Raw genomic sequence first — 24,662 nt, 5'->3', positions numbered from 1 at the left:
TGCAGGCGGGTCTCCGGAGGAGGGGACACAGGTGCGCCGGCCCCGGTCGGCAGCCTCCTGCCACCTGCTCTGCCACCTCGGGGGCGCAGCCCTGCCCTCTCCCAGGGGGGACTCTGCTTTGGGCCTCGAGCTCCCAGCCTCAGGGAGGACCGCAGAGAGGACTCGCGGCAGCCGCATGCTGACAGAGCTCTGCCTGAGTCCGGCTCAGGTGGGCACCTGGACTGTGCCATCACTGTAGGAGCTCTGGAACATCCCTGACATCTTTCTGGAGGTTCTCTCTGTCTCGTCTCACCAACAGAATCCCCATGGCAGCCCTGCGTGAAGGCGGCTGCAGGGGTGTCGCCTGGCGGAGAGAGCCCAGGGTGCTCCTTCCTCGAGGGAGCACTGAGCAGCAAACAGAAACCTCTGCCAGGCTGAGTCCAGCACGTGCTTATTAAAATCTGTGTACGTCGAGAACTTTTTTTCCAAAGCTCTTTTATTAGAACAAGAATATGTGGATTTAGAGAATGAGGAACACTTCTCGGACAGAGAGATGGTAGAAATCTGCTCACTCCCAGCAGGCAGGCCAGGGCCCAGTCCGAGGAGGGTCCAAGCAAGAACTGGGATGCTCTGGGGGTGAAAAAAAAAAACCCCTCCAAAGGCAGAATGTATACTCTCTCTCATCCATCTCCCTGAGCCTAACCCTGCCGGCCCGCCCATCTCTGAGGAGCAGAAAGAGAAGAAAGGGTCTTTAGAAATGACCTCCTCGTAACAAAGTGAGGATGTCAGGGGTCCTGGGAAGGACTCTGCTCCAGGGAACCAGGGGGTCGGGACTGGCGGCTGTGCCCTGGCCTCCCCTCCAGGAAGTCAGCCTGGCCCCTCCCAACAGGGTGTCTCCGGAAGGAGCAAGACCGGGACGTGGGGAGCCGCCGGGTCCCAGTGGCCTCCTCTCCCCAGCAGCTCCGTGTGGATGCCGCTGTGAGTAGGGCTCAGCCCCCGAGCTCCCTCACCCTGCCGTGACACGCGGGGCCATCACTGAGGAGGAAACGGAAAAGGAGGACTGAGGCTGCGTTCACATCAGGCTCCCAGAACAGCGGTGAGGACCGAGCTCAGCAAACATCGGCCGTTCCAGGGCTACGGTCACTGCCGCTCAGCCCACTGACCCTGGGCCCCAGACCACAGAGGTGACAAAACCACCCCCAGCTTTGCGGCGTCACTGTGAGGACCACAGGGATAAAGCCATAGACCCACGCGCATTGTGACATGGGTGGTTCCGGGAGACTGGCCTTGTGCTGACGAGTGAGGGAGCCGGAAGGTCCGCTGTGTGCCTGAAACTTGCCAAGGGCACTGACTCGAAAGCAGGCAGGACTTGGGCTTCCTGGGAGCCGACCTGCTGACTCACCAGGTGCACAGGCAAGTGGGGCTTTGTCCACGAACGTACAGAGAATGTCCGCTCTTTGGAGAGATGGAAGGGTCCCCGGGTCACTGACCTGTGCGTCTCCAGCCCAGAAGTATCAGTGGTTATGCCCACGGAGACATCACAGGCCAGTTTAACCCCTGCAAGGTCACAGCCATTGTGGGCAGCAGGCCTGGACGCTTGCCCTGCAGCCTGAGGGAGCTGCAAAAGCTGGACTCAGGCTGGAAGAGGGGGCCCCGGGCCCTGCTGACATGTGGCCCTGCAGCTAATATCCCAGGTTGATTCTGTGGATGATAAAAGGTTTCACAGAAGACCGCCTGGAGCAGGCCTTAGAGACCGATGTAGAAATAGGCCCAAAGGTGTTCATAATAATCACCACCTTCACTGTAAGTGTCTGACAATAAGCTTTTGATGGCTGAGGCATTCATTTCAAAGACATCCATCTCCAACAAACATGCTGCCAGCTGTGTGACACAGTTACTAGCTGCACAACCAGACAAAGAGACAGGCCCCTCCACCCGTGAAGCCCCCCTTTTAGAAAGCCCTAGGTGACCCAGATACCCGGCCAGCTGGCCACTTGAGTGACCCTGCTTTTCCCTTCCAGCACCCTAATTCTCACTCCTATGTTTTAAATTCGTGTCAAAGTGTAAACCCATAAAACCCTAGGGACCCCACCCTCGACGCCACTAAAGGCAGAACCCCAGGCCATGCTTTCTCTCTCTCTGACCTCACTGGTGGCCCTGGGTGTGCCACGTAACCTCCAGGACTTGTCAGTAATAAACCTTGTTTTTTCAGAGTTCTCTGATGGTTATTGCAGGGGCAATCATGATAAAAACCACAAGGGCTGGTCTGGCCACAGCATTGGTACCAAAAGGAGGAAAGTTTCTGGGTGCTTGCCGCACATGGTACGGGCCATGGTGAGTGCCCCAGGCACTAGCTGATTCCTAGCCGACAGCATCACCCTTCATAGGCTGAGAGCAACACAAAATAATCACTATAACCACCACCATCACCACCATCACCACCACCACCACCACCACCACCACCATCATCACCACCACCATCATCACCACCATCACACCATCATCACCACCACCACATCTCCACCATCACCACCAGCATCACCACCACCACCAGCATCACCATTATCATCACCACCACCATCACCACCATCACCAGCATCACCACCATCATCATGACCATCACCACTGCCAACCCTTCAGAATTTACTGTGTGCCAGGCTCTTTTCATGGATTAACTCAGTCAGTCTCCACAAGCCTCTGAGGTAGGTATGTTTGTTATTACCCGGGTTTACTCACAAGGAAACAGAGGTTACACATGTCCCCAAGTCACACAGCTGGTCAGTCGCGCAGCCGGGTCGTGAACCCAGTCTGCCCAGCTTCAGGATCTGTGAGCATTTGGCCAAGACCTTCAGTGAGAGGCAGCTGCAAGGCTGCAGCAAATGTTTCTTGACCATGCTTTCAGAAGAACTTTTTGCTGCCCCGCAGTCTGCCCCGTGTACCACGGCTCGTAAGAGGTCTGGGCAGGGAGGGAGGGAGGGAGGGAGACTACCAACCGCTGAGTGCCGGTGGCCGGTGGCTGGCCCGGAGTGAAAGACTTCAGCAAATCAGACAGAAGTGGACTCTCCCCTTCCTGGGATGTGTGGTTTCTGCGACACCTATCCCAGCTATGTCGCTGGAAACCAGCCACCCCAAAGCCTAGTGGCAGAATGTCATCCTTCAGTCGTGCCCATGGACCACACGGGTCAGGCCGAGACAGGCAGCAGGACGGCCATCTCTGTCCCGCTCGGCCGGGAGGCCTGCGGGGCAGAGGCGACTCGCTGATGCCTCGACTCACAGCCCAGTGGTGGATGCCGGTTGGTGTCTGGGACCCACGCCAGGGGCCCGGCCACATGGCTCCTCCACCGGGCCCATCTGGGCTTCCTCACCACATACTCCAGGATTCTGAGAGAACCAGAAGCGGTGTCACTTTTCTTTATTGTGAGGAGGAGTCCAATTCACAAGAAAGAGAAAACAGAACAGTGATTCCAGGGCCTGGAGTTGGAGGGGAGGGAAGGCAGGGAAGCTGCGGTTTGGTGGGCACAGAGTTTTAGATCTACAAGACGTAAGCGTCCTGGAGATGTATTCCAAGGCACCGTGAGTGTACTTTACTGAACTGTACACTCAAAATGGTTAAGAGAGTTAATTGTATGTTGTGTTTTATGGTTACCGGCTGGACCACATTCTCATATTTCAAAACCTAGAGTTTTATCTGGTGACCCTGGTGACTGACCTCTTGGTGGCTTATTCGGGAATTCAAGGCGGTACTACGTTGCCTACCAGTGGTTTAGACCTTGATGAAGCAATCCTGGAGGAGTGTGTGTGAAGGCAAGGACACGTCTTCAACACTCAGTTGAAGCACCTGCCGTCCGGCTCGCCCTGGCTGGGCACCTGCCCCAGGTGTGTGAGCAGAACGGCTCTGGTGGGAGCTGGGCACCCGGCCGGTGGCAGGCTAGGGGGTGCCTAGAGGCACTCGGAACGTTCCAGACCTAGTACCTTTGCCCTTGGGCAGAAAGAGACAGCGGAAACCAACAATAAACAATTTTCCTTTTTAAAAAGTTTGAGACTGAAATAAGATTCCAAGACAGCCTGAAAAATAGGAATCCCAGAGGAAATGAAAATTGCTGCGTTTCAATAAAAATGGCCCCGGAGGGCCCTTGCTTCACTACACCCCTGCACCCTGCCGGCCCCTAGGCTGCCAGGCCCGCAGGCGCTCTCGGCTAGAGCCGCTCTCTGTAGGGATTTGATGCTTTGCTCCTGAGTTTAGTTTAGTTCAGTTGTTTTGGGGTTTGTTCTTTTTTTTTTTTCGCAGGCATGCATCCTTTTGTTAAAAACCATGTTGTATATAAATATGAGCTTAATGGGCAGCCATTCATGGCAAATTGTGAAGAGGGAAAAAGCAGATTACAAAACAACATGATCCCAAATTTGTTTTAAAAATATATATACATTTAAAAAGTAGGAGACAAACAAGGAAACAAGCCTAGATACCTTCAGGTATTTGAAGAAAGTTTTTGTTTTCTTTCGTGTGCTTTTTTGGACTTCTCAAAAATTCCTTCACTGCATATTTTTTTGGTAATAGATTTCAAAATAATAAATATTATTTTCATAATTTCAAAAATTACTTAAGGAAATTACTATTACGAATGCATGTGTGGGCTGGTAAGAGAGTGGCCTCTTTTTCCCGCCTAACCAGCAGCCGGATGCCGGCCTGTCAGAGCTCCGTGCCTGTGCTCTGCCACTGCTTCATGTCGTGGCTGCAGTCTCAGCGTGGCTGTGCGTGACCAGGCATTGCATCCCCGCTCCAAGAGGAAAGAAGGAACTAGCAGCCCCACTCGCGTTTATTTATCCATTTTTCATAGAAGAACAAGTTTTTCTGGAAGCTCCACTCAACAGGCCTCTGCTAGTAGATCGATGGCCACGTGGCCAGGTGGCCACCTGCAGCCAAGTCACCAGCGAAGGGGAATGAAATGACCGTGACTAGTTCTGCTCGAGCACATTGCATCCTCCAGAGCTGGCGTGGAGGCTAGGGAGAGCATGTGTAGGCAATAGATGGTATTTGAGCCCCCAAAAAAAGTTTTTGCAAGAAATGTCCACGTTGCGCTATAGATTATTTCAGTCTCTCCCCCACGTGCTCACCCCGCCCCCACCACGAGACCCCAGGAGCAGTGACCACGTCCTGTTCTCTAACTGCACACGTGGCAGGCTCCAGGGAATGGTCGCTGAGCAGAGCTGGTGTGTGGAGGTCGGCCGGCCGTCCTCCCCCAAGGCCGTTTTAAGAGCGCCTGTCCCTCCTGCGCCCTGAGCGTGGCATCTGCCCGAGAGGTGCACGGAGGGAGGGTAAGTATCTCCTCTGGGGAAATCCATTCTTGGCTCCCGCCAGACAGCCTCGTCACTCAGGCAACGTTCTGCTTCCCTGCAGGGCTGATGCTTCCTGAGCCCAGCACCAGTCCTCACAGCCCCCGCGTCCTCGGCACCTGATGCCTGGCCACGCACGGGGCAGGGCTCCACCCGGGTTGACTGTCACCCTTGTCTTCCGTCACCAGGGCAGTGTCATCCTGATGGCGATACGTGAGTCTGGTCGCCCGGGACACCAAAACAAGAGCTGAAATGCAGAAAGTGCAGGAAAGAGGACGCAGCAACGGGACTCCATTTGCTCTGAGTTCTGATCTGCTTTTCCTGGGTCGCTGGCTAACGTGGAGCCGTGTGTGGACAGCTCTCAGGATGTGTCACCGCACACACCAGGAGGAAGAACAGGAAAGTGCCTGAAGAAACAGGCGGGAATCACACTTTTAATGCCGTTCCCTGGGCCCCAGGCTCCAGGCTGTGCCTGACACTGGACCAGACGGTGGTCTCTCAACCACAACACCTGGGCGGGGAAGGGGACCACTGAGATGTCCACGCACACAGTGGCGGAAGGACTCACGCGAGGTCACAGAGCTGGTACTTGGCAGGTACAGGGTTGGAGCCGCTCCTCCAGACCTGCCCCTTAGGGGAGGGCTCAGGAGGTGCCCCGACAGCCTGAGATCACACAGTGAGGGGCTGCCTGGTACCGGTGATTGCTGGCTTCCGACCTCCTCTCACCGGTTCAGGTTAACTTTGCCCCGTTGCTCCTTCCCCACTGATTCTTGCTCTGAGAAAACTGTTCAGGAGAAAGCAGCTGAAAGACAGAAAAAAACTCAGCTAACAGAGAATTTGAATAAAAATGACTTAGTAAAGAGATCAGATGGTGTAAGGCATCAGAATAATGACGAACCATTTTAGACAAAAACTAGTTCCTGCAATGGATGGCCTTTCATTTTCATTATATCAAAAGCTGGGGGAGGTCTGGGGAAAATAAGAAGGACTAAGAATTAAAGGAAAGCTCTTTGGGGGAAAATTCTGAGTCTGAACGGAATACAGTCGAACTTGTGTGCTGAAATGTCCCAAAATAAGTGCTTCTGAGAAATGAAGCACTAAAGTAAGTGAGTTGACTATGTATAAAAATAGATATAAAACAAATTTCTTCTGTATAACAGGGAACTATATTCAATATCTTGTAGTAACCTTCAATGGAAAAGAACATGAAAAAGAGTATGTATATATATGTATGACTGGGACATTGTGCTGTACACCAGAAACTAATACATTGTAACTGACTGTACTTCAATTAAAAAAAAATAAAGTAAGTGAGTTGACACACTGAGCATAATATAGCATCTGAGAGTAAGGCGAGAATGGTTGAAAGGAATAAAAAGAAAGAAATCAAATCAAATTCGGACAGAAGAACGGCAATTCACAAAATGGATCTGAGGAACGGCTTCTTCCCTGCAGTTTGAGCCACTGCTTCGCGGCTTGGGTGATCTGATTTTGGGCACATGTCGCACGATGTTTGGCCTGAACAGTGATTGCTGCCTCTTTTCTTTTTTTTTTTTAACTCACAAAAATCAAAGTATCATGTAGCTTTTCCAACCTGCCTGAGGCACCGGTTAATGAAAGAAAAGGATGAATCAGACGTAAGAGCATAGCTTTGATGAAAAAGCCCCGATCATTCAATGGCATGATGGCTTTAACAGTCCTCACGAGGTTTGGCTGATGGAGAAACGACTATTTTCGGACATCAGGTAGCAGAAATGCATCACGAACACATTTGTGGGTGTTTGTGGCGTAGGTCCACCTAGAGCATCTGAAACCTCAGTTCTCAGATGCAGCCTGGTTCCTGTGGGTGTTCTTATAGTAACAGTTTGACAGGGAGTCATCATGCGGAGTCATCATTTTGGGGGGTTTTTTTGGAGAAATTTTTAAAACAAATTTAAAAAAACTAAAGCTTCACTCATGCTCATTGCATGTCGGGCCCTGGAAGCCCTCTCCAGACACTGACCCCTGGAACCACCACAGCAGCCGAGTGGGCAGGTACTGTTGTGATTCCATTTTGCAGATGAGGAAGCTGAGGCACAGGAAGGTTAAGCAGCTTGTCCAAGGACACACAGCCTAAAAGAGCAGCGCCTGGGTTCTCAGGCACCCACTCCCACCCTTGGCAATTGTGCATTTTCCCCATTCGCTTCAAGTCCTCTTACAATCCGTGAAAGAACCATAAAACCGCAAGAAAGTTTCAATGTCTATCAAATTGTCATCCTCTGTCCCCTGAATGCCAGGTAGGCCCTTCAGTCCCTTTTAAAACACCTTCACATGTGTGTCTAGTTAGGCGGAGGATACTGCTATTTTTTGTGTTGCAGACATTTGTGTAGGTAGCAACAGATTCCATTTCCTTTGTGAATACTCTCTTTTTTCCCCTCTCACTGTTACACCTGTGAGCCCTGTCTGGGTTGATCCGTGTTGATCTTCCAGACCGCACCATCCAGGTTTGTAGCAGCTGGCCACATCGGGTTCCTGAACACCTGAAATGTGGCTATTCCGGCTGAGACGTGCTATATGTGCAAAGTACAGTCTAGACCTCAAAGACAGTACAAAAAACAGTAAAGTGCCTCTTTAATCACTTTTAATACTGCTTACATGTTGAAGTGATAACATTTTGGGCACATTAAGTAAAATACATGACTAGAATTAATTCCACCTGTTTCTTTTTATTTTTTTAACATGGCTACTAGTAAATTGAAAGCGACCCCAGCATCTTGCATTTACAGCTTGTGTTATATTTCTATTGGAGAGCACAGATCCAGCCCGTTCCTCTTAAAAGCCCTAAAGTCAGGGTTCTGTTAATTGGTGAAAGAACGAGCCCCAAGTCTGAACAGTAAGAACTGATATTTACTGTTCACATTTACTTTCTAAGTGATTTAGGTGTAATAATCCGTTCAGTCTTTCTGGGAGGTTGTGCAGTTGTCCAAAGTTACGTGACTTTGAACAGGCTGAGCAGGGACTGAGCAGGTGGCTCGGCGGTGACCCGGCCACCACCAGCTGGGCTGGAGGGGCCCATGAGAGTTAGATCTGCCCAAGAGCACGGCGAGCAGAGCTCTACTGGGGGACATCAACACCACACGTATCAGTGGCACTTCTGCCCCTTTTTTTTTTTTTTTTTTTTGACTTTTAACAGGGCAGTTACGAACAATCATGCATTTGTGGTCATTTCAGCTTTAATGAAACCAGCACAGGCTGTTTTTCTGACATCCGCCTGCGATGTTATGAGATCAGCCTTACTCTTTGCCACTAATTGTATTAACTATTTTTAGGGCAAACTGTCAATGCACCCTACTCGTGTGCGCGTCCTACGTCTTCAGCTTATTTTCTTTAGTCATATCTATTTATAGCTGAAGTGTTTTTTTCTTTTTTAAAAAAGAGGTGTCTTCATTATTCTGCCAGCGATAAAGCTGGGGCTTGTAATGAAGTCATAAACACACCAGGAGGCAAAGACAACATGCAACTGCCTTGGGGGTGTTATTGCTGAATGTTGGATGCTTTTCAAATTCTGAATAAAAATCTCACGTTAACATTTTGAACCACAAAGTCCCAGAACTGGTAGGGACCGAGGTCTCCTGAGTGCGGGTTGAGACCAGAGGCTTGGTGTGGGTGGCTGTGTGGCTCTGGGGCCAGCATCTTAGCCATCTGTAAAATGGAGGCACTAACACACCTTTAGAGCACTTTGTGGACGAACTGAGATGCCTGTGCTTGGCCCCTCGCACCTGTTTTGAATCCACAGCAGTTGTGGTAGCTACTCTGTTAGCACCACCGTCATTTCCCCAGACTACTCCCCAGGCACAGCCTCTTCAAGAACATCCGTCCCCTCCCCGTCGGCCACCAGGGCCCCTGACCCTTCCCTGGTGTGGAGGGGCCCATGGTTAGCAGCCCCTGCCCTCCCTTTGCCCCACTCTGGGGTGCTCTAGGCAGTTCTTACAAGAAAGCTGTGCTGAGGCTCATTACCAAAGAGCCCCTAAGCACACCCTCCAACCTCCTGACTTCCTCTTACACCCTTTCTCCCCCAGGACCGGCTTCCAAAGACCCCTCCGGATGCATCTGAATATACTAGCATCGCTGCTTTCCTTGGGGTCGGCCACCTTCCTCTTAAGGGCTGGTGTTCATTTACCACTCAACTGTGGCCTCCTTGCCCCTCTCAAGCTGCTAAGGAAGGACAGGACTTTCCCAGCTCACATCTCCCACTCACTAGTTAAGCTTGGGCCCAGAAACTTACTAAACAGCCCCCATGTCACAGCTGGGGAGGACTTGCTTTATGGAATGTAACCACAAACCCACCGGAAGTCCTTCTGCTTTGACCTAGGATCCTAGGGAGACCTCATGCAAACAACACCTTTTGGAGGTCAGCCATGTGCCTGAAGTTGGAAAGTGGTTTAGCCCCTGCCATGACTCTGAACTAAAGAAGGTTTTAGGGGCCAGGACACTGAGACCTAGGGGCTTAAGGAACCGGCCCTTAGGCACAGAGTGTACCTGACTGTGACCTTCCCCTCGGTTATGATATTCACTCCTGGCACTAATCCCCTTCTGCCTTGTACTGAAGCTGGGGCAGCGTTCCCACCCCTCCCCCACAGTCAGCACAGCATGTCACCAGAAGATGCATGTTAAGCCTTGAATTATTAGTCCCTCGCAATGTCTTTGCTTCTGCGTCCTTAGGGCGGGCACAGGGCCTCTCGCGGGCGGCCGGGAGCCACGGGCCCTTCCCCCGCACTCCCCACGCCCGCGGGCCAGGGCCTGACACCTGCAGGGGCTGGGCAGGTGCCGTTCATTCTTCTCGAGGGCTGATGTATCTCAAAGCTTCCTGTACTGGTTGCTTTTGAACCTCTTCGTAACGTGAATAGGAGTAGGATGTTACTCCTGAAATACATCTCCAATTTCCGACTATTTAAAAACTGAGCTGTGTTCTCGCGCAGCCAAACCCAGGCCACCCCAGACCGGCCAGCCGGCTGTTGCCTAGTAACGGCCGCCGTGGCCCCCGCCGGCCCGCCCGCGCCGTGGCCCCGCCCCGCGCCGTGGCCCCGCCCCGCGCCGTGGCCCCGCCCCGCGCCGTGGCCCCGCCCCGCGCCGTGGCCCCGCCCCGCGCCGTGGCCCCGCCCCGCGCCCTAGAGCGTGCGCTGTCAGCCGTCCTCCAGGTCCCGCCCCCGCGGGCGCACGGTGGTGACGTCAGGAGGCCGCGACGCTTCCGGCGCGCTGAGTGGCGGCACCGCTGACCGGCAGCCGGAGCCCGGGGAGCTATGGCCTCTGTGGGGGTGGCCGCCGGCCGACAGGCCGAGGATGCGTTGCCGCCGCTGGCCGAGCCGCCGCTGCCCGAGACGAAGCCGCTGCCGCCGACGCAGCCGCCGCAGCCGGTCTCCGTGCCTCAGCCACAGCCGGGGCCGAGGCCTCCGTCCCCGGCCGGCATGAAGGCGGAAGAGAACTGCTCCTTCCTCCCGCTGGTTCACAACATCATCAAATGGTAAGGGCCCAGAGGGCGGTCCGCACGCCCTCCCGCTGCCCGTCGCGTGCCCGAGCTCCGGGGGCGCCCCGCTTGACAGATGGGGGAGACGGGCCCTGAGGGGGCGGCCTTGCCGAGACCGCATGGAGTCATCCCACCAGTTCAGCCGACTTTGAGTCCCGAGAGTTGCCAGGCCTCGTGCTGGCCAGGCGGTGTTCTTAACGAAGCGGGCCCAGAGACTAAACGCACAGGCTCTGCAGTCAGACTGCTCGTGTGCAGCCTGGTAGCCTGGAACCAGCCAGGCTTCTCGGAGCCTCAGTTTTCTCACCTATAATTAGAGGTGTCATTTTCCAGCAGATTCAACGGATACGGTCCTCTTTCGCGTGGCACACTGCTAAGTGCTATGGGATGTGCACGGGAAAGGGAGGGTTTTTCACCCCCACATTGCCCACCACTTGGAAGGAAAAGGGACATGAACAGGAGTAACTCCTAATGCAGAGGGATTATAGGGGTGATGGTGGGAACATTACAGGAAAGGGCCGCTGGCCGGGCTCATCACACCCAGACAGGTGCCACAGCCTTGGCTGTCTCCTTTTGTCCAGTCTTCAGGTTCCCTGACTTTTCAAACTGGTCCTAAAGGGAAAAAGAACCCTCAGCCAAGTCTCCCGACCCCCACATTTGCCTAAATTATTTTTACTGTTAAATGTTGTTTACGTCCGCATGATAACTGGGTGCAAACCCCTGGGCTTTTAACTTTTATTCAACCATTCAAAACCAAAACGAAGTAAACTAAGACAGAATTACTGTCTCAGTAGCATTCACGTGAGCATCAGTGTGCTCTGGAATGTTTGACTGGAGTGGAGTGACGCTCACAACGTGAAAGTCGTTACTGGCCCCAAGGGGCTTGTTCTGAGTTAAGGCAGACTCGGTCTGCTTGCTGTGGGGTGACCTGATGCTTCCCCCACTTTCCAGATGACTGCAAAGCCTTTTTTCTCCCTGGACGTTGACTTCATTTGGCTTCTCTTGGTGGACGCACTGTTTAGAGGGTGAGGCAGGCTCTGTTCTGTTCTCAGAAGTCTGTGGGCGTCCAGTGGCACTTGTAGACAGCAGTGACATAGCAAACACAGATGCAGACCCTGCAGTCCCAGGGCCATGCTGGATTATAAAGGCGTTATCCAGATTTACCCAAATATACTTCCCCCGGTTTTGAGGGAAAATGGACACACTCCGTGTACACACTCTGGGAATGTATTCTTGAGCCAGGAGCCAGGCTGGGCCCGGCCTGAAGTCGGAGCTGTAATGCACACTGGAGAGGACATGGGTTTTCAGGTCACACGGTCTCAGATTCACATCTGTGTGCTGATGCTTGCTGGCCTTGGAATCCTAGCAAATATGTAGCCTTTCTAGGCCTTAATTTTCTTATCTCCAAAATATGGATAATAATAGTGAATCTCAAATGATGGGTTCAGATGATAGCTTTATAAGGGACTGGCTGGGTGACATTGGTCAGACAGCTCTGAGTCTCTTTTCCCCTTGTGAAATGGGACTGATCGTACTTAAATCGTAAGATTGCTGGGAGGTGTCCTCCTGGGAAAGATGACAGCTTGGTCACATGTGTTGATCTTTGTTCCCTCTGAAAGGACAGTGAAGAGTTGTTTGTTTGTTTTTTTTTTACATTGTTTTTATTGAGTTATAGTCATTTTACAATGTTGTGTCAAATTCCAGCGTAGAGCACAATTTTTCAGTTATACATGAACATATATATATATTCATTGTCACATTTTATTTTGCTGTGATGAAGAGGTTTTTTTAAGCATAAAACTAAAAGGGACAGGGGAGGAGGTGATTGCCACAAAGTGATGACCAAGGGCTGATCTCCCTCCCAGTCCCAGAAGCAGCTGGAAGCAGCTGCCTTTGACCGTGGCCAACCCCCACATCTCAGGAATGGCAGTGCAGGGATCTCTGGTGAAAGGGCTAAGGGGGACTGAGAACAGGAGGCTTACTTGAAAGTCTGTTTAAGAAGCAGATCCCTGGGGAGCAGGGGTAATAGCTCAGTGGTAGAGCACATGCTTAGCACGCAGGAGGCCTGGACTCCATCCCCAGAGCCTCCATAAAACACAAGGAGCGAGTCCCCTTAGTCTTGTCCCAGACTGCAAGCATATGGCCCTTCATCTCAGCCGCCAGTGAAAAGCTTGCCCTTTCCCAAGATTTATTTTTGGGAAAGAATAAGCCAGAGAGCATGTGGGGAACACCAGGCGCACTGCAGGAGCTGGGGGCTCGGGAGCCATGCTGAACAGGGGCTAAGAGAACGTTCACACACTGACTGCTGAGGCTCAGCCCTAACCTTCGCCGCCACTGCCTGCCCCGGCTTCCAGACTGGCAGCCAAAGAAAACAGGTACCTTCTGGGGGGTCTGACCCAGAGGCCCCAGGAACAGTGGGGGCTCCCCAAGAAAGACCTTAGTTCATCCTAAGAAAGTAGAACGTCACTCATCCTGGAACTGCCACTCAGCCGTTTAGTGTTTTACTCTTTTTTGGGGGGATGGGTAATTAGGCTTATTTATTTGTTTTAGTAGAGGTACTGGGAATTGAACCCAGGACCTCATTCATGCTAAGCATATGCTCTACCACTGAGCTGTACTCTCCCCCACCCCCACCCCCAATTTTTACATGTTAGTCTAGGCATGTATTTCAGTTTATAGGCTAATGAGTGAAGGAGACAGAATGGGGTCAGGGCACTGATGGAGAAGAGGCCTTGTGAAGCCTGGAAAAGTCAGACAGAAGGCTTGTTAAGGGGTAGTGCTGGTGATGTGTCTTAAATTGTGGGAGGGAAGGGGGTGGGGCAGGAAGCGGGTGGGTGAGGGTGTGATGGCAGGAAACAGCACGGACTCGTGGGGGGTCCACGCGCAGTGTGGTGGGGCGGGGGCATAAGTCCCTAGTGGGAAGGGAGAGCTGGAGGGGCAGGAAGAGCCAGGGTCTGGGGCAGTGCACCCCCTTTTGGGGGTGGGGGAGGTCTGTGCCCCCTGGGTGTGTCATCTCAGTGGACAGGCTGGGAGCCCTCGAGGACACTGGGCATTGGCCTGGCCCGTTCACCCAGGCCCTTGATGTCTCCCTTTCTGCAGCTTCCCTGCCGGCCCTTTTATTATTTACTCCTCGCCCAGGGGTGAGCAGGAGAGAAAAAGCTGAAGTGAGCTGAGCCTTTGTAACCTGCAGTGAGCCTCTTTGTGAGCTCTCGAGAATCTCTGTAGAGTATGTTTCTAGCAGCGGAACTTACGAACTTAAAAATTTGATCACTGTTAGCAAATTAGGAAGAATGCACCGATTCGGGCTTCCCATGCCCCTGCCATCACTGTTAGACTGTTTAACCTGGGCGAATCTTCTCGGGCAGAAATGATGTGTTGTGTTAATCTGTGTCTTTTATTACATGAGGCGGAGCATCTGTTCATAAGCAACTTTATATGTCATTTGTGGTTTTTTCTTGTAAGCTGCTCCTGCCTCTTTCTGTGAGTTCTTTGTACAGTAAGGAAAGTATGCCTTCGTCTGTCAAGCGTATTGAAATATTTCCCCCAGTTGTTGCTTTTCTTTGGACTTTGTTCCTGGTTGTTAGTGTTTGTTTTTTGTTTTAGTTTTTTGTGGGCTTTGTTTGGTCATTCAGAAGCGGATCCTTTTGTGTAGGCAAGTTTATTAAGCTTTTATGGCCTCTGAGTTCTGGTCCTAGGATAAAGGCCTTCTCACTCTAGTAAAATGGCAGAAATTGATGCCTTTTTCCCAGGACCTTCGTGGGTTCGGTTTTTACTTTCAATCCTGTGATGCTTCTGGAATATATTTGATGTAAGGAGTGAGGGGCAGCCCTCCCCGCTGCTGTTACAGAGGGTGGTTGGTGTCCCTGCGTGAGCCGCCTCCTCTGTCACCCCGCGTCCCGTGCCTTCTGATCTGCTCTTGCACGTTCTGTTCTTCCCTGGCACCAGGCACGTGTCGTCACCTTCCAGGGCTGGTCTCTCTCTCGCCTCCCTCTTGGCTGTGTCTCTCTGCGGCTCGCTCACCTCGCCCGTCCTTTTTCCTGGCAGCCCGTCTGGGATGTGGGGTGCTTTTGGTTACCCAGCATTTAGGCTTTTATCTGCTCCTGTGCCTCCGCGCCCGGCAAGACCACTCATGGTCCAGGCCTTCTAGCCTCTTTTTGATTAGCCTCTCTGCCTTCGCCCTCCTCTCTCTCATTCGTCCTGTGTGTGTGACCGAGGTCATTTTGCTCTGATCGCAAATCCCTGGGGCTCCCTGTTCTGCCCTGGTGGCTCTTCCAGCCTTCAGCCCTCCACTCGTCTTCCAAGGCTGTCTGGCCTATGCACTGAGGCCTGGAGCCCCGAAGCGAGTCATTCTGGCGCAGCAGTTGTTGCCCGGCTCGTGCACCCCCACCCTCCATAGGGGGCCTTCCAGCCTCCCACCCTGCCTTTGCCCAGGAAGATGCCACCTCCTGCTGCCCCTGACTCCTGCCACCTCCTGGCAGGGGATGCCCTGCCCAGTGTCAGAGAGGAGCTCTCGGGCCCTCAGCACTTCAGTCCCTGTTGGTGTCTTTCCCGTAGTTGAATGAAAGGTTAAAACTACACGTTTGTGTCATTGTTAAAGACTAAGGAAAGGGAAAAGAAAAGTCTTATTTTTATGCCTGTAAGAAATGACCCCAGCTCCTTGAGGCCTTCCCTGGTATGTTCAGAAGCTGCATTAGAGAAAGACGTGCCTTATTGTCGAGGAGGAATGAAGTGAGGCCTTTTGGATCGGGGGAAGTTACCATGTTTTTCCCCTTCAAACTTGCCACATCTAATCCGCATGGGGAACCAAGTGTCCCAGCCCAGGAGCCCTGAATCGCGGTTGTCAGGCTGTCTCAACAGGTACAATATGCTGTCACCGTGTACTTTTTGCGGTTTGCATGGATACGCCCAGCGTCTTTGACTCAGCGGGGCAGTTCATGTGGCGGCTCCTGATCTGTCACCCCACGTGGGGCTGGGCCGCGGCCCGCCAGCAAGACCCAGAGCCGCAGGCCCTCTGTGGTGGGAGCAGGCTGGGGCTGACCCGCTTCTTCCCCCGCCAGGGCCTGTCCATGGCCCAGCCCTCCACGCCCGCAGAGCCCGGGAGTGACCCAGGGCGCTGCAGCTTGCCTGTGGCCTCTGCCATTCCCTGTCTTCCCCTTTGGCCAAATCCTGGTGAAAGGCTGCGCCCAGATGGGGACTGTTGACGGACTGTTGGGAGGAACTCTTCCTGGGCCGCTCACAGACCTGTTTACTACTCTGCCACTGCCCTCCACCCGCCTGCCTGGTTCCCAAGCGCCTGCCCAAGGCAGCGGGGAACCAAGGAGGCAGCAGCCCGGCAGCAGCGGGGGTGCCCATGCTGGGTCCTGGGGATAGAGGGCACTGTGCCTGGAGAGGCCCGAGGGGCTGGGGTGGTTCTTTCATCCTGGCCCTGGAAGTGGGGGGTGGCCCACTGCCCCATCCCCCTGGGGACAGCCTGAAAAACGGACATGGTCGCCCCTCAGCTCAGCTTCCCTCAGGGCAGCCTTCTCACGTGGCTCCTCCTTTATTACCTGAAGACTGTCTCCTTTACTCAAGCTCCCCAGGTAGAGGGCGGGCAGCTCCTGAGATGTGGGTTTTCAGAAACAGGCATCTTCAACATGGCTCACTTTTACTTTCAGAATTAAGTCTTCTTTTGGGCCAGCTTATATTTGCCTCCAGAGCTGGATTGTCATAACTTCTCCCACATTTTTATCTCACGTGTTTTTGCTTGTTTTTACTGTGACCTTTCAGACTTAAGTGCTGTGAATCAGTTTTCTTAAAACTATATTTTAATTTCAGAAGTCCAGGTGGTGTCTGTTCAGAGTTTTAGATCTGAGCTGAGACATGAAAGAATTAGGAGACGGCCCCTCAGAGCTGGGCTGAGGTGCACCACGGACAGTCTGCCTCACTCTGGGGAGGGCTGCAAATGACAGCAAGAACTGTTGGCTGGCCGTTTGTTCCCGGAGTAAACAATTGTTTCTACGAATCTTGCCTGAGTTTGAGCTGTTGATAAATAGTGAGCAGGCCCTGGTGCGTCTTGCTTGCCAAGAGTGAGCCGTAACCAGCAGATCACCAGGAAAGATGGATATTCTGTCTGCGTAAGCGGAGAAATGATTAGTAATAAACATGAATTAACACCATCTGGGTTGAAGTTTCCCATAAGCAAAGAACATTTATTAGAAGAAATAAGTAGTCATTGACAGTTTTTGCCTCTATTCTCTCAATGGGTGATTTTTAAAACCGCCTGTGAATCGGCTTTTAGATTTTAGTCTCAGCTGCCTGTTTCAAAAGCTCTTCCATCCATTTACTAACTTTTAAAAAATGGGTGGGAGCAACCGGCAGGCTGTTTCTTTGACCGAAGGTGAGCGTTTTGTTCTTGCTGTTTCTGATTTAGCAGTGACAGGGACCATGGGTCTCTGGGCAGGTGATAACAGCTGTGACACGGAGGGTATGATCCTGCCTTTAGAATGAGCCTGACCCAAAGGCGAGCGGTCTGCATGGCTGTGGGGGGAGAGGGCGCCTGCCCGCTGAGAATCATCCGGTGCTTGTTACTAGTTGAGCGTTTGTGAGCAGATCTGTGGGAATTGGACTTCATGTGAATGCGCTCAAGCATCAGAACATCAGCTAAAATTCTCTCTTGCTAGTTGGGAAAGCCTCCTGATTGGCCTGGGTGTCTCAAGTTAGAAGAAATGTGGTATTTCAGCAAGTTTCATTTGCCATTTGTCACCTGATTTTGGTAATGGTTTTTTTCATTAATTAGCAGACTCTTACTATCTTATTTGCCAAGTGCTCATTCTTTCAGCAAATGCTGCTTCAGCGCCCGCAGTGCCGGGGCCCGGGTTGGGGCTGTGGCTCTGGAGGAAGGCTGAGCGTCCACCATGCGGGTGCAGAGAGGGGCTGCGGCGGCCCTGCTGGGGGTCGCGTGCTGAGCCGCGGTCACACACCGGTGCTGAGGCCGCGGGCACAGCCGAGTGGGGGACACAGCCGACAGGTCCCGATACTGTTGGGGCAGCACGCTCGGGGGTGCGAGGAGGGCGTGGTCCGGGCTGCGGATGCTAACCACTGCCCTCTGCCCCTGCAGCATGGACAAGGACAGCCCCGACATCCACCAGGACCTGAATGCGCTCAAAACCAAGTTCCAGGAGATGCGCAAGGTCATCAGCGCCATGCCTGGCACCCACCTGAGCCCGGAGCAGCAGCAGCAGCAGCTGCTCAGCCTCCGGGAGCAAGTCCGCACCAAGAGCGAGCTCCTGCAGAAGTACAAGAGCCTCTGCATGTTCGAGATCCCCAAGGAGTAGAGGCGGGGCGAGGGGCGGGCCGGGGCCTTCCTACCCCGCCCCCCCCCCCGCGTGGGCGGGGACTGCCGGGCTGCGGCTCAGCTGGACGGCGCTGCCGGCTTCCTTGTGGCGTGAACCCACAAGTCTAGATGCACGGTGACCTGAGTGCCTGCAGGTGGAAGGAAGAATGTTCCCCAAGGCTGGGGGTGGGGGTGGGGGACTTTACCCCCTCTGCGGGGGGGCCCTGCTGCGCTGGCAGGCTGGCAGCTGGGGATCCGGAGGCACAGCAGGGAGGGGTGGCTGCGCCCTGATCTCCGCCCCCCCGGAGCTGGTGAGTGTAGCAGGCACACAGCGTTCTGCGAACAGCAGTGTGTGTGGCATTCACCGGGCAGTAGGCCTACACGCGCTCAGTGAGGATGTAAGCCGTGAAAGAAGACGGGTGGCTTTCTGCCCCGGAATAGCTGTTTCCTTTCCTTCTTGCCCTGTGGGTGTGACTGGGGGATGTCGGCCTGGAGCCCTGCCTCCGCGTTCTCTGTCACCTACATGTTCTTGTTACTTGTAGCTCTTGCTCCTTTGTCCCCTGTCTCCTTCAGTCAGCTTGTTTAGCCATTTAATGCCCAAGAATAGCCAGACCACCTCAGCCCACGCAGTACTGGTGGCCTTGGGCTCCAGGTGAGCAGACCCGCCTCTTCCAGCCTTTCAGAGTCCTGCTCCCTGGTTTAAAAACCGATTTCCCCTCGGCCTTGTCCCTGAAAAGTCGGCCACAGATGTCCTCTGCACCAAAGACAGGTGGTCATGATGGGGCTTTTTGCTCAGAAAAGGGCAGCTCAGAGCGCTGGTTCTGACGGCCCCTCGCGGTTGGGGAGGGCTAGGCCTGGCAGCCAAGCAGCCAAGGTCTGGTTCAAGGTGTTTATAAACACCCCTTGTTTCTTCCTGGCAGGACATTGAATGTGTGTGGTCAGACTGAGACCAGAGCACTTCTTTCCCTCGCCGCTGAGGGATGAGGGAAAAGTCAGCAAATCCTGTTTAGATCTAGAAATGAGCTCGTAACCTGTGCTGACCAGTCAGGGGCTTAACAGATGGCCGCCACTGGCAGGATCCACCACTGGCAGGATCATTGGGTGAAGATGTTCTCAGCAGGAGTTCTGTTCGCGTTGACCTGCGCTCCCGCCAGAAGGTCTGGTGCGTTGGGAACTCCGGGTGTGCAGGAGAGGATCCAGTTCCAGTGGCCTCGGAAAGAGGAGCAGGCTCTGAATTTCAGCGGGTGTCACCTATTAGACCAGCTCTACTGTGGGGCGGTATTAACTGAATCAGTTATTTTCTTGAGATTTCAGAGTAGTGTGTGGGCCAGTTTTAAGGCCCTGACCAAATAGCATGGAACACGAAGCACGCAGAAATGCCAGGAGGCCGGGCTGTTGCGGGGCTGCAGCGGACGAGGGCTCCTTGTAGGCGGAAGGGGACGGAACCTCTCCTGTGCTCCAGTGCTTTGACTTGTGGCAATTTTCAAGAGAGTAATTTTAAAAACTTGTGCTCTGCTGTCAGGATATCTTGGTTTTGTACTGAGAAATTCACAGTAGTATGTCTCTTCTGGACAGTTTGGAGGAAAACGTTAACTTTGCTCAGAGGAGACCGAGCAGATTTTGAGGACCTCTGTCCGCACCTCCTCCCACAGCCCCAGCCCCCAGCACTCACACAGCCAAACCAGTGAGACCAGCGTGAACATGGCGTGACCTGTCCTGTGAGCCACACCTCTCCCCAGAGGCACTGTTGGCCTGGTGGGTCGTCCTGCCTGCCTGTGACCAGCCCCCAGGCGTCCCTCCTTGTAGGGGAGAATTTGTCTGTGGTGGGCACAGTCACAGCGCAGGGTTAGTCCCTCCCTGGGACAATATTGAGTGCATTATTTGGATTACGGGGGATGGGGCCTGTACTGAGTACTCAGGCACACGTGACCCTCCCCGCACACCCGAGCAGAGGCGCGCTGCTCTCTGTGTTTCCCGGATAGGGACTGAGGCTTGGCAGGCGTCACTTGCCCCAAGCTTGCATGGTTACAAGAGGCAGACAGAGCTGGGCCCTCAACTGCAGAGAGAGACTGCAAGACAGAAGGTGCCGGACCTGACCTGGGTGATGAGCTCTTCCTGGAGCTGGAGGGGCCGGGCCGGGCCGGTGACCATGACTGGGTCCCACAGCTACGTGGCCAAGCCTGCAGCTCCCTGGGGACTGGAGTCGCGCCCAGAAGAGGGCCTGAGTGACCCCTCACACCACCTGTTCCCGGGGTGGTGATGCTTCATTGGACCTGTGCTGAGTGGGACCAGGCTGGCGGGGCCCTCGGTCTCAGCCATGGGAAGACTGGGCAGGTGTGCGGCTAGAAAGGTGCAGTCTCTAGGAGGGACCCTGAAGTCCTTTTTTCCCCTGGCTTTCTGAGGACTGGCTCCTGAGATAGACGGGCCTCCAGTCAGTTGTCTGAAGCTTTTCGGGAGCCTTTCCTCCAGGAGGGCTGCAGCTGTTTTCAGAAGGCAGAGTTACTTTCCCACTCTGGGGAAGGTGAGCCTCATTCCTCAGAAGTAGAAACTGCCCCTCCCTGCCCGCCCCTCTGTCTTCCAGCCACTTCTAAAAGCAGAGGAAGCAAGGTTTTCTATTTTAAAGTATTTTATTTTATATTAAAAAAAATACAAATAATAACTTGAGAGACTGTCTCACACACACGGTACAAACAGCCGTGCACGATTTTGTTCATGTCACAGCGACACCGGAGCTGCTAATAAAGTGCAAGGTTTCTGTTTCGCTTCACTTTGTGCCGTTGCACACACATGTAAACGAGTCACTCCCTCCAGTCTGACCCGTACCCTCGTTTCAGGCCAGCCAACACGGGGACCCCCAGTCACGGACAAGTTAGTGCCAGTTTGTCCTGGCCCTCCTGCCCAGCCGTGGTTGGTTAACTCCCACCTCACCCCATTCGTAGGTCTTTGTGAGAAGTGAGGCAAACCCACCCTCTGCTGGGACTTGTCCCCAAGTCGTGGGGGTTGGTGGGGGGTCCGGCCTCAGCCAGTCCTCTCTCCTTCCAGAGCAGATGATGGTCCTTTCTGGTCCGGATCCTCCCCCGCGCCTGGCCCGGCTCCGGGAGGGAAGACGCCCGTCCGTGCTGCGCTCAGCCGTGTCAGTAGACTTTTGGACAAAAGGGCCTCCTGAGGTTCTGCGGCCCCGCGGGGGCGGGGACTCCTAGCTGATGACGCAGCGCTCCTTGTCCTTGGCCTGGCCGCCGCTGGCCTTCTCGCGGATGTACATGAGGTCGCTGTGCACGCTCGGCCGGCGCGCCCAGGGCGCCACGATGCCAAAGGCGTCGTCCGGGTCTCCGCTTGCGCGCCGCAGCCTCTTGCCCCGCAGCGCCTTCTTGTACAGCGCGTCGCAGTGCTGCACTGACACCCTGCGGTGCAGGTCCGGGCTCATCTCGCAGGGCAGCTTGGCCATGGCGAAGAGCGCGCGGAACATCTGGTCCAGGCTGCTGTTTCTCTTGGCCGAGATCTCGAAGTAGGCGCAGGGCTGGGAGTCGGCGCCCACCAGCTGCTCGATCTCGCGCTGCTCCACCTCGCGGTAGAAGTCCCGGTCACCTTTGTTGCCGCAGATGACGAGGGGCACGTCCGCGTTTTCCTTGGTTTTGTTCTTGAGGCAAGACTTGGTGTCGAGAATCTGCTGTTTGAGCCTCTGCACCTCCTCGAAGGAGTCGCGGTTGTCCAAGCTGAACACCAGGATGAACACGTCTCCTACGGGGACAGCAGAAAAGGAGAGGGTGAAGGCGGTGGCCAGGGGCTGCCTAAGCGGGCTGACTCTGGGGCTGCTGCGCGGGGCGCGCTTACCTCTCCAGCGCACCTCGCGGCGTGAGAACCGCGCCTCCAGCCGGGGCGCCCTGGGACCAGGGTCCCCCGTCTCCCGCGGCGCACCACCTCCCCCGCCCGCTGCCCGGCCCCGGGGCTCACCAGTGAGGATGGAGAGGCGCCGCATGGCGGGGAACGGGTGGTTGCCGGACGTGTCGAGGATGTCGAGCTGGTAGATCTCGCCGCGGATGGAGTAGAACTTTCGGTGGAAGTCCTCGATGGTGGGCGTGTAGGTGTCCTCGAAGCGGCCCGTGAGGAAGCGGGACACGATGGCCGTCTTGCCCACCTTGGACGAGCCGAGGACCACCATGCGGTAGCAGTTCTTGGCTGGAATACTCGGCTCCGAGTCACTGGGGCACATCTTCTTGATCATCGCAGCCAGTTTCATTGAGCACAAGGGCCGCGGGGGCGGGCGCGGAGCCGCAAGACGCGCAGACGGTGGTTGAAGGCGCGGGGCAGAGCGACCGGGCGGCCGGGCTGGGCTGGGCTGGGCTGGGCTGGGCTGGGGATCGGACTCGTGCTGCAGCTGCGCTCTGCTCCGGGACCAAAAGCTCTGGCCCTCTGCACCCTGTGGCGGCCCCTATATGCAGCCCGCGTGGTCGCCCCGCCCTGCGCCCGCCCAGCCTCCGTGCGTCACGCCCGCGGGCCCCACCGCGCCCTCCCTCCACCTCCGCGGGCCGCTGCCCTCTCCCGCCCGCTGAGCCCGGGAAGGAAACAGCTCTGGGTCTGGTCGCGGCTACGGGCGCCCCGAGGCTGCCCTTCTCCCCTGCGCGGAGCTCAGCGGCCGCAAGGGGGTCAGGGTCGCAGTCCCACCTGTGCCTCTGACTTCAGGCAAGGAGCCCCCACTATCCCTGCAAAGCACACGCGCGCGCGCACTCTTTGGGCTGCAGTTTCCCCAGAGAATACACTGGGCTCGTGCTGGCCACAGAATGGCAGCAGGTGCTTGCCAGGTGCCAGGCACCGCGCTGGGGGCTCTGCACACCTTCTCACCCACCCTGGGAGCCGGCCCCTTAGCATAGCGGACTGGTTTTGCTCCGCGCAGCTGTGCCAGCGCAAGGTGGGTGCCACCCACTCCCGCCACCAGAGCGCAGCAGAGGCCCCGCCGGTGGAGTAGGGAGGCCGTGGGTGCCTGGCTGTAGTCCCGTAGCTGGAGTGTCCTAACCCTGCGTCTACTGCAGGTCTCAGCTTCTTTCTCCCAACCAGAGCTGCGCTGGAGCCTGGCAGGGGATTTGCAGCCAGAGGCTGCCCACCTAGACTGGAGGGACCAGAGGCTTGCCCTTCCTCAGTCAGGCCTAGGCGAATGTCCCCTCCCTCCCCTGCTGCATTTTGTGCCTTTGGAGTCCCATTTTATAGTTGGGGGAGCTGGTCTTCAAGCACAGCTGTCCCTAGCCTTCTCTGGGCTTCAGAGATAGTGGTCTGTGGTGATTGTGGCTGAGAACTTGCAGTTTAGGGGGCGGGACCTGGTAGTAAGAACAGCAAGTGATCCTTGAGGCCTCAGGTCTGGGTGGAGGAAGGTCAGGACAGCCCAGGGCCCCCCGCTGGGGAGGGGGACATGTGCACCCTCCCTGGCACTCTTGCCTGTGTCCCCCACAAACTGCACTGGTTTTCGGTTGTCCAGGTTCATGGTGTTGGCCGTGATTTCCTGTTGTTTGGATGTAAGGCCACAAATGGCACTAATGAGGCCACGCCTGCCTATGAGGACCGATTACCTGCAGTGTGATTTTCCAACTCAGAGTGGAATGGAAAGTTCTTAAAACATTTGACCAAATGTTGAGGGTGAGTTGGGGGTTGGACAGTGACCCCCGAGGCAGGAAATGTCCACCACAGGCTGGTCTGTTGGCAAAGAGTGGTTCAGAAGTTTCTCGAAAGCCATTTGAGGAGTGTGGGCAGGCCCGGTCAAGGGGCATGTGGACACTTCCAATAAGCGCTACGTGCCGGCCTGCGCTCACCCCAGCCGCTCCTTGCACAGGGAGTCCTGGTCACCCTGGCCTGCAGCCGCTGGCTGAAGAGCGCAGGGCTGAGCGGAGCCAGCTTCCCTCTGACCGGCTCCTTCATCATGCCGAGGTCATAGGTATCCAGCAGTTTCCTCCTCAGCTGTGAGCTGCTGGGTCACAGGAGCCCCTCGGGCAGAGCCAGCTGGGCCCGGGCTCTGGCCCCACCCCAGGCCCCGCCTCCCACGCGTGACCCATGGGTCAGAATGCCTGGAGGTGCTCAGTCCTACCCTGACAATGGCTTGGCTCACACCGTGGGAGCCAGCGTGTCCTCAAAGGCTGTGTGCAGACGTGCCTGCAGAGGGGTGAGCGTCCTGTTTCTGGAAGTAAGTGAGCACAAGGCATTGCATCAGATCAGCCTCCATGCCTCCCATGGCCCCTGGAGCCCACTCTGGACTTCGGAAACCAAAGGGGCAGGCTTGAGGAGCTCTGTGGTGAGGAGGTGGCCCGGCCAGCGCTGCTCCAGCACCAGCGCACCACGGGCGGCCACGTCACCGGGGAGGGCGCTGAGGCTCTGGGCCCACCTGTCTCCCAACCCGAAGGGAGGAAAGGCCCGCCCATCCTGTGTCCTTAGAGGGCTGGGGGCTGCGAGGTGAGGCTGGGGCCAGGACAAGGGGCCGGCCCGGCCCCCACAGCTATGTGGTCAGGCATAACAGCAGGCCTCTAGTGGTCCAGGAGGGATCAGGAGAGAAACGTC

General features: G+C 55.1%; 2 protein-coding genes across 2 annotated transcripts; one reads left to right on the top strand and one right to left on the bottom strand.

The window, feature by feature from the left end:
* The first annotated feature begins 10,517 nt into the window (after positions 1-10,517).
* MED9 (mediator complex subunit 9) lies at positions 10,518-20,770 on the top strand. Its single transcript, XM_014567061.2, has 2 exons — positions 10,518-10,813; positions 17,910-20,770. Exons 1-2 carry the CDS (start codon positions 10,593-10,595, stop codon positions 18,124-18,126), a joined length of 438 nt encoding a protein of 145 aa, XP_014422547.2. The 5' UTR covers positions 10,518-10,592; the 3' UTR covers positions 18,127-20,770.
* On the bottom strand, positions 20,734-22,742 carry RASD1 (ras related dexamethasone induced 1). The gene is made up of 2 exons (XM_032499037.1): positions 22,077-22,742; positions 20,734-21,863 (listed from the first exon to the last, which is right to left on the bottom strand). Exons 1-2 carry the CDS (start codon positions 22,360-22,362, stop codon positions 21,322-21,324), a joined length of 828 nt encoding a protein of 275 aa, XP_032354928.1. The 5' UTR covers positions 22,363-22,742; the 3' UTR covers positions 20,734-21,321.
* Between the last annotated feature and the right edge of the window lie 1,920 nt (positions 22,743-24,662).

The sequence above is a fragment of the Camelus ferus genome, chromosome 16 (assembly GCF_009834535.1).
Source record: "Camelus ferus isolate YT-003-E chromosome 16, BCGSAC_Cfer_1.0, whole genome shotgun sequence".
Taxonomy (NCBI): Eukaryota; Metazoa; Chordata; class Mammalia; order Artiodactyla; family Camelidae; genus Camelus; species Camelus ferus.
Note: the sequence above shows the minus strand (reverse complement) of the source record. Positions and strands in the feature narration are given on the sequence as shown.

Excerpts from the sequence above, each read along its gene's own strand:
- MED9 (XM_014567061.2), top strand. The coding sequence starts at position 10,593 with ATGGCCTCTGTGGGGGTGGCCGCCGGCCGACAGGCCGAGGATGCGTTG. Across the intron at positions 10,814-17,909 it reads GTTCACAACATCATCAAATG|CATGGACAAGGACAGCCCCG; the intron begins GTAAGGGCCCAG and ends CTGCCCCTGCAG.
- RASD1 (XM_032499037.1), bottom strand. The coding sequence starts at position 22,362 with ATGAAACTGGCTGCGATGATCAAGAAGATGTGCCCCAGTGACTCGGAG. Across the intron at positions 21,864-22,076 it reads GCGCCTCTCCATCCTCACTG|GAGACGTGTTCATCCTGGTG; the intron begins GTGAGCCCCGGG and ends CTGTCCCCGTAG.